At 42.2% G+C, this 13,972-nt stretch overlaps 1 protein-coding gene across 1 annotated transcript in view; it reads right to left on the bottom strand.

Moving 5' to 3' along the window:
- Window positions 1-12,001, bottom strand: part of Dstn (destrin, actin depolymerizing factor) — a 36,223-nt gene extending 24,222 nt beyond the window's left edge. Inside the window, exon 1 of the mRNA XM_005365518.3 lies at window positions 11,816-12,001. Coding sequence (XP_005365575.1) covers window positions 11,816-11,818 — 3 coding nt within the window. The 5' untranslated portion in view covers window positions 11,819-12,001. The remainder of the gene's footprint in view (window positions 1-11,815) is intronic.
- Between the last annotated feature and the right edge of the window lie 1,971 nt (window positions 12,002-13,972).

A 13,972-nucleotide genomic window follows, 5' to 3' on the forward strand; every position in this document is an offset into this window, starting at 1 on the left:
GACCAGCCTGGTCTACAGAGCTAGTTCCAGGACAGGCTCCAAAGCCACAGAGAAACCCTGTCTCGAAAAACAAAACAAAACAAAAAACTAAAAACAGAAGAAAAAAAAAGCCAAGTAAACAATACTGTCACCGATTCCAACCATAAAAATCCTCAGTCACGTTAGAACAAAGCACAAATGTGCTGGGATGGCCAATGCAGCAGAACGAGTGGAAGTTCTACTTGCTACTTAGGAGCTGTTTAAGGAGAAGCTCATTATTAAGGCTCCCGGAACATCTCACAGTTCCTCTTCTCATCTGGTTGTCCTCAGGGTCAGCTCAGATCCTCCTCTGGGAAAGCAGCTCCTATTTGTCCCTCGCCATCAGCTCTAACCAAAATCTGCATGATCCTCCACGTACTGAAGAGGACTATTGTTATTTCTATCACTGCAGTATTATCTATCCAATATTGTCTAACCATTTGTTAGTTGACTCCTGCTCTTGGCTTCCCAGCAAAAGAACAAGAGCTGTTGTTAGTGGATGTTTTTACATTGTTACTTTGTTTTTGCTTATGCAGTGATAGGGTCAAACCCAAGGCCTTCGATCAGCTACCTCCATTCCCACTTTCTTAGTACCTACCACTCCACTCTGCCCTTCACATCTTAGCCACCATCCACCAACTACAACTGTGATGCTGCCAACTACATGTTTAACTCAACCAATAAAAGTTTAATAGTATTTTTGTCTTGAAACCTTTAAATATGTACTTTAACTGCCTAATATGTGAGCTTCATATTTCATATAAATTTCAGGATAAATGCTATGTAAGAGATATAAATGTATATACTAATCAATATTCAAGAACATGACTAAGAAATCAATATTCCACAAAACAACACATTTAAAAGTTTATGTGGTCTAAGTTGTTGCCATGGGCCCATTTACTTTGAAGCCGAAAACATTTAGAGGCATTACTTAAAACGAGTTGTCTACTAGTTTTACCAAGTAGAGAATGTTTCATGAATCTGCTGATATTTGAAAAAGTAAAAACGTCTTGACATCATCTCAAAGGGGAAAATCAAAAACTATTCCCTGTAAAATCAGGGCTACGACAAGGACACCCATTCCTACCCAGAACGTGAAGTCTTACCCAGAGCAGCAAGGTGAGCAAGGAAAGAGCTACAGGATAGAGAGCCAGCCAGGAGAGGAGAAGCGCATATTCTGTTGCGGAAACGTGACTCTTTTTTTTTTTTTTTTTTGGTATATGATTTTATTCTGTAAAGGCCAGATTGGTACTTGAAATTTTAAAAAGTAACACTCTACAGAAATTGATTATTGATTACTAATTTTCTAAATTTATGGCTATAAGGGAACTTTATGGTTCCAATGTTTAAATTAACGTTTTTATAGAATGCCTGTTAACTAGAGTAACATAATTCATGAAGACTATTATGTTGATAATCATCATTGATTTACTGTACTGTTTATTTTATATTTTGGTTTTCTTTTTTTTTTATTAAGAAAGAAAAAAACAATTTTCCGCCTCCTCCCAGCCTCCCACTCCTCCCACTCTCCCCCCCTCCCAACCCCCCCTCCTAACCTCCCCCCCTCCTCTCCCCTTTATATAAAAGTCTGACAAATAAACTCTGTAAGTTGCAAGATACAAAAAGCCATATACCAAATCAGTAGCATTTTTGCAGAGAAAAGAAAAAAAAATGCAATCCCCACTGCTAAAACAAAGAGCCAGAAACAACAACAGCAACAGAAAACCCTTCCAAGGGACTGAGGATACAGCGTAGAGACAGACTGTTAGCTAACAGGTGTCATCCCCCATCCCTAGTGCTACATCAAAGAAAACAAGAACACCCCTTAGGCCTCCATCTAGCCAAGGGAGTGGATTATTATGCAATGCTAATTACAAAACAAGGAAAAGAGAACAATGGAGACTACACACCAACAGGAGAAGACGTCCCAGAAAGGCTAATGGGTTGAAGGCCTTGTTAAAATGTCCATACTATCAAAGCAAATTTAGAGTCAATGTGATCTCTACCCACAAAGCATGGTTTTCTTCACAAAACAGAAAAAGGAAGATGGGAATGGTATCACACGCCTGCTATTCCAGCACCTGGGAACTGGAAGCAGGAGGCAAATACAGCCTTGGCTACACCCTGCCTATGAAGTCTAGGTTACACAAGAGAGGGAAGGAAAATTAAAAAAAATGAAACTTGGGTAGTCAAAGTATTTTAGCAGAAAAAAAAATCATACTATCTCACACCTCAAAACATACTACAAAGAGCAAATAAACAAAACAACGCGGTGCAAGCATAAAAATACACTCACGCAGACCAATGGAATAGAGAACTCAGAAATCATTCCATAATCTACAGCTAGCTAACTAATAATCATTGGAAAAAGCACCAAAAACCTACATTAGAGCAAGGACAGAGTCTTTAATGAAGGAAGCTGAGAAATTTGAAAATTCATACACAAAACAATAAACAAGACCCCTATCTCTCATCACATAAAAATCAAGCCAAAGTACATCAAAGGCCTAAACATGAGACCCCCAAACCATAAAACTGTCAGGAGACTCAAGGATGACCTGCAAGACATTGAGTGGACAATGGCTTTTGGATGGCTTCCCCAGGGCACAGGCAATAAAAGTAAAAACAGGCAACTGGGGTTTTAATCAAACCAACTGGTTTCTAAACAACAGGATACAAGAGTGAAGAGACATCCAGCAGAGAATGAAAAACATTAGCAAGTTGTTCATCCAACAAGAGATGCTGATCCAAGAGAGACAAGGGATCCAACAGAAAAATATCGCAACTCTGATAGGGCGGGGAGCTGAATAGACCATTCTCAAAGAATAAATGACCAATTATATGAAAAATGACTGTATTAGTTGGAAGGGGGAAATGCAAAGCACAACCACACACCATCTATAAATACACCCATGCTGGCAGGGATGCAGAAAAAGGTGAACTACCACATATCATTGGTGGGAATATGAACATATACAGCATTATGGAAAACAATATGGAGGTTCCTCAGAACACTAAAAACAGAACTCCCACAATCTAGCTATCCAACTAGTTATATATACAAAAGGAATCAAATCAGCCTGTCAAAAAGATGTCTGGTAAACACCCATGTTTACCATGACACTAGTCCCAAAAACAAGACATGAAATATCTAATATACAACCACTATATTTGATATCACCACCATCCTTTTTAGACCTTCCTGGAACTCACAATAACCTTCCCCCTTAGCCTCCCAAATGAGGAAATTATAGATGTGTGCCACTATACTCGACACCATTTATTTGCACCTTGTAATCAGATAGGTCAGGACTTTGCTGGACTATTCTGGACACCACTCCCTTGTTGGGTGAACAGTCGGCAAGTAATCCCTCTTGGTTTTCAAGTTATCAATTTACTGTATTGTTCCTGCTGTATAGAACACTCAAATTGATTTTGACATGGCAATTCCATAAATCAGACTATTTTGAAAGAAACTGTGCAAAAGTTTCTTAAAAAAATGAATTTAAACGTAACATGAATCAATGTCATCAGGTGGACCACAGGAGTGAGCGCTCCCAAATAGAATCTGAAGAACTGAGAAACTGAAGGTACTGTCCATCTCTGCATCCTTCGGTGGCTCTTTGGAGGTGGGGATCAGTAGGAGGAAATAGGTTAGACACAGCTCATTCCTCTTTAAACTCTGCTTCCTCGCAGCCATGATGCAAGCAGCTTTTCCCCCACTGTACATTTCTCTCATGACGCTTTTATTATGAAGGACTAGTTTGCTGGGACCAGCTAGGCAGAAATCCCCCCCCCCAATTAAATAAGTGGTTTTGGCTTTTTCTATCCATCCAGCAAGAAATGAAAACTGATAAAACAGAAGAACAAAACAGCAACTAACCAGAAGTCATAGAGAAAGTGGCAAACAGACTCCAAAAGCATGCCTCTAACAGCTTGGCAGTATGTCTGAGCAGAACTGGTCACACCTGAAGTGTGTAAAGATGGCATGAGCAAGGGAATACACTGCCTGACAGTTGACACGTTGTTACCTTCTTTTTCATGTGTAAGGTCTTTAAGCTATTTTCTATGATTCAAGATAGCCAATAAAGAAATACCATCCAATTTCCTTTGACAAAAGAGGAGTTTCTGTATGCCAGAATCATTACAGTGTTACCACAGCAATTCTTGTCTCATCTCTAAGGATTTACATAAAAAGATGCAAACTGAATTGCAGTATGTATACAAAGGTAGGGTCCTATCCAATTGTTTCAATGCTTAAACCTCAGTTCCCAATGCAGTGTTTATAAAAATAAGAACAGATATAAAAATTAAAACAATCAGCTGGGCAGCAGTGTCTCACGCCTTTAATCCCAGCACTCAAGAGGCAGAGGCAGGGATCTCTGTGAGTTTGAGGCCAGCATTGCACTACAGAGCGAATTCCAGGACAGACTCAAAAAATACACAGAGGGACTGGAGAGATGGCTCAGTGGTTAAGAGCATTGCCTGCTCTTTCAAAGGTCCTGAGTTCAATTCCCAGCAACCACATGGTGGCTCACAACCATCTGTAATGAGATCTGGTGCCCTCTTCTGGCCTGCAGACATACACACAGACAGAACATTGTATACATAATAAATAAATAAATATTTTAAAAAAATACACAGAGAAACTCTGTCTCAAACACCTCCCCACTAAAATAAATAAATAAATAAATAAATAAATAAATAAAAGCGCTCCATCTCTATAGGAACTTGTCTGTCAAAATTAACATCCTCTTAATCACATATTATAATTTAGTAGCATCCATGTGCGCTACTATGAGAAAGGGATTGCGTACTGATATGTACAGCCCCATCTTGAAAGAGTGGTACTCTCAAAAACATCTTAGTAAGTATTAAAAAAGAAACTGTCTGGAGAGATGGGTCATCAATTAAGAGTGCTTACCACTCTTGCAAAGGACTTGGATTGAACCCAAATGGAGGCTTATAATTATAATTCCAATTCTGGGGGATCCAACATGCTTTTGGTCTTTGTGGGCTCCTACATGCATGTGGGAACACAGACTCAAGCAGGCATAGGTGAACACACATACATAAATAAGAAATACAGATTGACATTCCTAGTACTGCTTCTTAGATTATATAAGTGCAAAGCATTAAAGTGTCAGTTATTCAAGCTAACTTCCCACCACGAACTAAATAAACCAATTCATAAAGTATATGTCTGGATCAATAAGGCCACCACTAACCATATGCAGTTTAGTGACTTTTTTAAACGTGGCTAAGGAACTGAATTTTAAATTTTATTTCATTTTAATTAACAACTTTAAAATTCTAAACTCCAATGCTAATAAATTTGTTAAATATATTAGGAGAAACCTGAGTATGTGGGCCTACTTTTTAAACTACAGTCATGGTACGTAAATACAAGTCAAATATGTGTAATGAATATTTAAATGCTTACATTGAGATCATCTTATTTAGTATTCAGGAAGGCCTTGAACTCAAGATCCTCCTGCCTGTCTCTAATTCCAGAGAGCTAGGATGATAGCTGCACAACAAGCCTGAATGAGTTGTGCTTTAGGTGTAAAATATATATAGAATTTCCAACAATGAAAATATGTAAAAGTCACTAATTTTTCTATCAGTCAAATGTTGACACAATATTTTAGGTAGGGCTAGAGATGGCTTAGTGGAGTGACTGCCAGGCATACACAAGGTCCTGGGTTGATAGCTAGCGTCACAAAGAATTATAGATTATACTGGCTTTAAATACATTTCACCTTTGCTGGTTACTTTCTTTAAGGAGCACTGAGAAATTTTTAAATATATATACATTCCTGAAGCAAAATTTCGTAACGAGAATTCCTTAATCTGTCCAAAAGTAAGAGAGCTTAATCTTATCTGTGTCAACTTCAGCTCTATAACCATTTGAGAATGCACCAAATCTATGTTGAAAATATTCAAAACTAAATTACATTGATATGCCAAAAGAAAAATCACGATAGGAAATTCATTGTTCTTTTTCTGTGATCAGGTTAAAAGAGGTACAACCTATAGCACAGTACACAAACGTTGAAAGGAATAGTCTTCCTTCGATGGGGTACTGCTGTAGGAGGCACCGAGGTCCCCGTCTCTCAGGTGCTCATGTATGTCTGACTGGGGCAGAGACTTCTCGACTTTGCAAGCTTTACAGACAAAGACAATGCATTTATATATACAAGTCAGTTTCCCAAGGCTCAGGGTCTGGAGGTTGAGAGCAGTGGGTGCTCTCCAGAGTTCAATCCCCAGCAACCACATAATGGCTCACAACCATCTATGATAAGATCTGGTGCCCTCTTCTGGCCTGCAGACATACAGGCAGGCAAAACACTATACATAATGAATAAACCTTTAAAAGAAAAAAAAAAGAACGATATGATCCATCTCAAAACACTTGGTTATTACCGAAAGGAGGTAAGTTTTAATAGTATAAAAACACAAGAATTTCAGATCCTTTACACGGTTAAAACACTACTTCACTGAAGCAATTCTATTCATGGAAAAGCTGTTGTGATGTCTGGTGAAGTGGCATATGCAAGCAATTCCCACACTCAGGAGGATGGAGTGCTAAAGACCAGCCTGGGCTAGCTACAGGGTGGAGATCCTGTCAGACAGAGGATGAGAATGAATTTGTTGTGCATAGTTACTTTTAAGTAGGCTTTGTTTGATTAGTTCACAACAAACTTTTAAGCTTCCATACAGTCTCTGGGTATTTGGCTTATTTTATACTTATGTATACTACATGTATGCTTGCTTGTCTGTATGTGATACTGTGTGTATGCAGTACCTGCAGAAGAGGGTGTGAGGTCCTTTGGAATTGGAGTTATAGGTGGTTGTGTACCACCTAAAGAGGGTGCTGGGAACTGAACCTGGGCCCTCTACAAACATAGCAAGTGTTCTTCATTACTGTACCATCTCTCCACTGGTTTTTAATATTCTGTCTGAATGAAGTGCCCCAGGAAAAAGAGACAAGTTTAGAATGGAGGAGATGAATCTCTGTAGGTCCCAACTAAGATGAGCTACCTACTCTATGGTCCATCACCCCAGAAGCCTGGAAATGGCAGGTGAAATAAAGAGGAAGCATTTTTCTTCTGTGATTTAACAGCTTAAGACGTCTGGAAAGACACATGTGGAGAAATACCAGTCCACGGTATGAGGACCCAGCACTGACAAGAGTGGTCTTGGGGTTTTTGTTTGGTTTGTTTTTGGTTGTTGTTGGGTTTTTTTGGTCAGTGCTTGATTTCAGCTCAGATGAAGTCAGGTTCACAGATACACGTCTTATATATAAACATTACATGTAAGCTGATGTGAAGCATGGTGATACCTTGCTTGCCTAGCATTATGTGAGGCTTTGGGGCTCATTTCTAGCATCAATTAAAAAAAAAAAGTACAATATATACAGAAACAGTACTAATAATGAAACGTAGAAACCATTTTCTACACATCAGCCAGGCAAAGGACTTAAGGCTCAAATTAGGTAAAAGAAACAGAAAGGATTCCACCAACTGGGGATCTGGTATACAAACATGAGATTGTGAAGGATATTTCTTATTCAAGCCATCAAAAGGCTATATAGATAATGAGATACAAAGTAAAACATACCAAGAGGAGGAGAAAATACACATGCATGCTCTCCATCCAAGGGTCTCTGTGTTTATACCAAGAGGACACACAGGGACTAGACAAGTAATATATAATAATTTTATATGGAAACCAACTATTGTAAAAAGTTTAAATAGATAAGTCAACTGGAGAAATGTCCAAATGTCTACTAATAAAGGGATGAATAAACCTGTGCAGTTTTATAGTGGAATAAGACCCAGTAGTTCAATCCAACACCCTGGGCTGGTGAGATGGCTCAAAGTAAAGGCATTTGCCCATAGGCCTGATGACCTGAGTTCAATGCCCAGGACCTACATTGTAGAGGATCAACTCCAGCAAGTTGTTCTCTAAGTTCTACATGTAGACCAAGGCAAACATATATAAACAACTCAATAAATTAAGTAAATGTAATAAAAACCAACATCTTCCCCAGAAGAACACAAAAATTAAAAAAAAAAGGTTGAAAGGGACTAGGCAAGGCACAGCATAACATATATAAAATTTAACACACTGATGTAACATGAATTAAGGATGTAAAAGCATGAAAAGTGAAGGAGCTGGAGTTGGCTCAGCAATTAAGGGAACTGATTGCTCCTCAGAAAACCTAGGGTCAGTTCCCACATGGCAACTCACATCCATGTTAACTCCAGTTCCAAAGGATCTAACGCCCTCTTCTGACTTCCATGTGTACTGCACCCACATGGCACACAGACATGTAGGTAAAGCATACATACACATAAGTAAATTTATTTTTTTAAAAAGGCATAAAAATGTCAAAGAATGAAATCTATCAACTTCACGTAACTGTGGTGAAATGGACCTGAACCTTGCACTTAAGACACACCCTATCTCTATAGTTTTGAGGCCAGCTTGGGTTACAGTAAGATCATCTCAATTATTAGAAAAGAAAAAAAGAAAGGAAAGACCTATTATATATTCTTTAACAAGATCTGTTCATATCCTTTCTCAAGACTCCCTGGGTTACCTGCCCAGGTTCACATTTCTTCTATTGAAGAAGTTTCTCTATCATGAATGTTCTTTGAGTTTATAACATCCTGAATATAATCACTTCCTAATGGGCCAGTATAAGATCTGACACAGGACTGGTACCCAGTAGGGAGGAAGAGAGTAACTAGGAAGCTGCAGTAATAACAAATACCTAAAATATGACCTCATCATCATGATTTTTCTTTTGATAAAAGGGAACTTTATTCTGCACTGATTAAAATGCTTCCATTTTAAAGATGGGTGTAAAATAAGAAAAAGTGATTTTTGGGAGGTAATTGATCCCTTACAGCCTGATTTTCATGTTAAATGGGCATATAAACGGTCAAGTGTGGTGGTGCACGCCTTTAACTCCATCCAGCACTGGAGAAGCAGAGGCAGATGGATCTAAGTTTGAGGACAACCTGGTCTAGAGTGACTTCCAGGACAGCCAGCACCACACAGAAAAATCCTGTCTTGAAAAATCAAGGGGCTGAATTGTTAATAATGTTTTTCCTAAGTACCAGGTGCAGAATAAACTGGTAATTTAGTCCAAGCCAATTAGCTCAGTTTGTTGGAGAAGAATTCTGTCTGTGTAAAGATAAGAGTTACATTATCACATATTCTTTGACTGTATTTCAAGGCAAGACTACACCCTACTTTCCAGAGAGCCACAAAACTATGCTGCAAATGCATTCCTTGGTAAAAGAAAAGGCTAGCCAAATCTACATGTGATGTGTCAAGCTGTACCCAATAGAACTGAGCAAATAAAGTCAGGAATTTAATGGTGAGCTGGCAAATAATCTTTGCACATATGAGGAAGCTGACACACCCAGTACACACACAGAAATTTTATTGGACATGTGCAAACAGAGGGTACATTTTCCCCCAGTGGGAGGGGATTTTATAGAGACAGTTATGGTGATATTTTGTAATGAGACATTTGAAAACACGACATCTCATTTTTCTAATTTCAACTTGCTTTATTCCAACCACTTCTAAAAGACTTAGTGAGTACCAGGAAGCAATTCTTCTAAATTAAACAAACCTATAAGCAGTTAAAATTTGATCTCCCCACTACCATCCCCCAAAAAAGGAAATGGGGGAGGCAGGCAATGATAGTACACGTCTTTAATCCCAGCACTGGGGAGGCAGAGGCAGGCCAATGTCTTTTGAGTTCAAGGCCAGCCTGTTCTACACAGCTAATTTCAGGAAAGCCAGGATTGTTACACAAGAGAAACCCTGTCTCGAAAAAACAAAGAAAAGGGGGAAAAGCTAAGCATATTAGCTGACACCTATAATCCCAGCACTCTGGAGCCTAAGAGAACAGAATGCTAGGCCACCCTGGGCTATAACAAGACCCTAACACCTGTAAGTCTAGCACCTGGAGGCTAAGGCAGGCTTGCCTTAAGTTCAAGTCCAGCCTGGGTTTCACAGTGAGTTCTGTGTCATTCTGGATCACAGAGTGAGATCTTGCCTCAGAAAAGGACACCAAGCAGCTCACCAACAAATCTAAAAGGTTTCAAGTATAGAGAGTGCTAGAATCTGGGATGATTAAGGAGAAACACTCTCTAATACTCTCTAATGGCTGAACTGAATGGAGATGCTCCACGCTTATAAAATCAAACATAGTAAGAGTCTGTGTTCTGAAACCTTCATGCTGAAAACACACCCAGAACTGGTGAAAAGGCTCAGCAGTAAAGGCACTTGCCAGGCAAGTCTGACAACCTTACCTCAGTTCAGTACCCAGAGTTCACAGTGAAAGGAGGAGGGACTCACAAGGTGCCATGCCGGCAGTGGCATTCCTGCACCCACGTCCTCAGACCATAACAAATAGATTAGGACTTGGATGTAAGAATGAACCCACCTTTGGTTTCTCTCTCTCCCCCCATGTACCAGGAAATACAACAGATTCTTCTTTCATTTTGTTTGAACGTACACAGGAAAGTTAAGCTTTAAAACCAAGCATTAAGACATTTAAAATGTTTAGCCCTGTTTTAAATATCAAGTTTGTGTTCTCAACTAAAAGAAAAGGCGTTGTTACATCAGACACCAGTCAGCTAAACAGCACTTCCTTACACTGAGTGTTCAAACTGATCAGAACTCAAAGCCCTAAGAATAAGTCTTTAATAAACCAGTTATCTACAGATACATTTCAACTATTGAAGAGGTTCAAAAGACTTCAGGGTCTGATCTATTTGTAGCTGATATAGCATTAAACCCAAAGAAGAACAGGATTTAGTATCAAAACACTATTAAGCAGGGTCAGTTATCAAGAAAACTATCCATTTAATCCAATGAGCTATAGGCACCTGCAAGCCAGTTGCTCTATCCTAAGGAAAATCAAAGTTGTTATTTAGTGAAAACAGTGTAGACAGATAAGTGGGTACCAACTGCTTCCAAGCGCACAGATGCAGCAACAGGATAGTATTTCTAGCAGTGTGGCAAGGCCTTGCCAGCAAATCATTGACCAAAAATGGTAACAGTGTATGCCGACTACAGTGACAAAATGTTCTACCTGAACGCCCAGTTGGGATACTGTTGTACAGCAGATTTGAGTAACAGTTTAGAGACAGAGAAGTTTGTAAATTACTCAACATCTCCACCATCTCAGCACAAAGAATGTTTCTCTTGTTAACGGACTGGAGTTATTAAACGGACCTCCTGAGAGCTTTTATATTTGCACCAGGAAAGCAACATCATGTTCACCCCTCGCACCCAAAGTTTGTGGTAAAGCCATGTTCTCAGGGAAAGGCAAATTTCTAGCTATGGATGGACAACCCGGCAGGGAAGGGTTAAAAGAGACACTGCCAAGCTTGACAAGCCCAACGAGAGTGCCACTGAAGCTGATTGCCAGATACGACAAACAAAGCCACGGCAAGGCCACCCTGTTCTTAATCACGCTAGCTAGCAATCACCCCGCCCTCTAGGGTGTTCAATAAAATCCTTTTTCTTCTCGGTAGAAAAGGCTGAAAAGGCCCACGGGTCACTGAGCTGGCCTTGGGGGAAACCGCGCCCACACGGACGGTCCCCGGGTTCCGCGGCCCACCCCGGGGACCTGCAGACCTCTGGATCGAAGGCAGCGAGGCCGGGCCGAAGACGATCCCGGGCGGCGGCCCGGGAACTGCCTTGGAGCCGCGGGACACAGTCCCTCCCTTGGTGGACGCCCGAGCTGAGGGTCACTCACCATGTTCGCCGCGGCGGACTTCGAAACGAGGAGCCTGGCGGCAAAGTATGAAAAGCGTCCTCCGCACGGTAGCAAGACCCGGAGAGCGAGCGCGAGGCAGACGCGACAGCTCGAGCCTCTTAAGGGGCGGACGGCACGGGTTCCAGCGAGACTGCGGCTGCGCGCGCAGCGCTCCGCCCCCCGTTGCTATGCAACAGTAAGCCCCGCCCCCGGCCAGGCCCCACCCAGGAGGCCCAACGGTCCGAAGACTGACGGAAACCTCGCTCAGGAGCTAGAGTGAGGGGAGCGCGTGGATCCCCCCTCCTCCCCGTCCTAAGGAGCGCCCGCTGCTCCCCTGCGAAGGGCGGGCAAAGAACGCTCCCGGGAGGGTGGCCCTGCCCTAGAGGCGGGGCCAATAGATGCCCCGCCCACCCCGCGGCTGTTGCCCATACATGGAAGTCGCCACCTGGCCAGGTGTGCGCGCCGCCTGGGGCGGGACCGGAGCGCGGGGTGGGCGGGGCGAGAGCCGGTAGGAGGGGCGAGCGCCGGCGGGCGGGTGCAGGGCTTGCCCAGGGGGTGGGGGGACTGGACTTCACTGCTCGGCGCTCGGGGCCGCATCTCGAATTTTTTTACCTACTTTGGTGCTGTTCCCACCGTCCTGTGCTGATTGGTCAGCCCGGCACGTCGGCCGTCGCGTGAGAGGAAAAATCTGCACATTTTTCCTCCTTCCTGAGGCGACAGTGGCTGTTCAAAGTCCTGTGTGAGTCAGCGCTAATTTCAGGGCTGGAAAACTGGAGTGATTTGTTTATCTTCGGAGCGGGCAAGAAGGAGGCTCAATGACCCGCAGGGGTGCGTGGAGGGGGGGACGCCACAGCCCCCGGCCCCTCCTCTGCGCTTGGGGGCTTCTTATTGGGGAATCGTGTTTTCCCAAAGGGTGGTTGCACGGAAACACAACTGACCCGGGGCCACCAGGAATCCTAGCGTTGTTTTTTTTTTTTGTGGCGAATAAAAGGAACCCGTAAGACGTTGGATGATTACCTAACTTTTGGACTTAATTTAAGCGACAATCACGATCTCTACAAAAACTTTTCATTCTCTACATAGGAGGCTTTTGGACAAGATAGTCGTTGTGTTTCTTTGTGTCTATTTTCTGGGCGCTATAATTTTGTTCTGCCTACGTAGCAGAAACGCGGTTCCCAGTAGGGTTTTTTTTTTCTTTTTTTTTTCCCCTGAAAACAAAAGACAAACTGGCAATTCTAAGCCTTTACAGCTTCGCCACAGGGTGTTTAGCAGGCTCCAGCAGTGGCGTCAGGGTCACTGAAGAGCTTGTTCAGAAGATTTCTGAGTTCTGGCTGGGGCATCTAGAATGTAACCTAAGAATTTGCATTTTAAACAATTCTTTGGTGTTACTAGTTGGGGACCACACTCGTGAGAAAGAGCCCACATCCAGCCACACTGGAACCCTTTTGCTTGGTTTTTGTTTTTTCTACCCAGGGCTCTGCCCCCCTCCCCCCAAATTAGGCTTCCTCTCCAGTGCAGAATTAGATCCTCTCGTTTAAGGACTGGTGTCTGCAATTCCCACCTCTCATTTGTGGTACACCCTCCACAGTGCTACTAGTTATGTCCAAACACAAGAATGGAATCCTTAACTTACTTAAGAATTTCTACCTCTTCTTCCAGAATCCTAAGCAAGTCCTCTCTGTCCCCTCTGCCTCTGTTAGGCTCACTCCCTCTTCTTGTGGGTCTGCCAAATAATTGAGCCTCCGGTGTTCCTATCACCTGCCAGCCTGGAAATTTCTCTGACAGCCTCGCAGGGAATGTGTGTGCTGCCATCCCATAATCTTAGACTTCATTCTTGATCTAGCCTTGATAAGCACCTAAGTCACCCGGGAAACTGTTTAAATGGCAGATTTTAGAATTTAGGGTCTCTGATGCCATCATGAGATGTTGCTACCAAAGAGGCCATGATGCAACTGCTCCTTGGGGGACACCTTTCCTGGCTTTCACTAGTGTTTTGTGGCTTTGAACTGTTTTGTTTTTGTTTTTAAATACTTTTACCGAGCCGGGCGATGGTGGCGCACGCCTTTAATCCCAGCACTCGGGAGGCAGAGGCAGGCAGATCTCTGTGAGTTCAAGACCAGCCTGGTCTACAAAGCTAGTTCCAGGACAGGCTCCAAA

Source organism: Microtus ochrogaster, unplaced genomic scaffold (genome assembly GCF_000317375.1).
Source record: "Microtus ochrogaster isolate Prairie Vole_2 unplaced genomic scaffold, MicOch1.0 UNK3, whole genome shotgun sequence".
NCBI lineage: Eukaryota > Metazoa > Chordata > Mammalia > Rodentia > Cricetidae > Microtus > Microtus ochrogaster.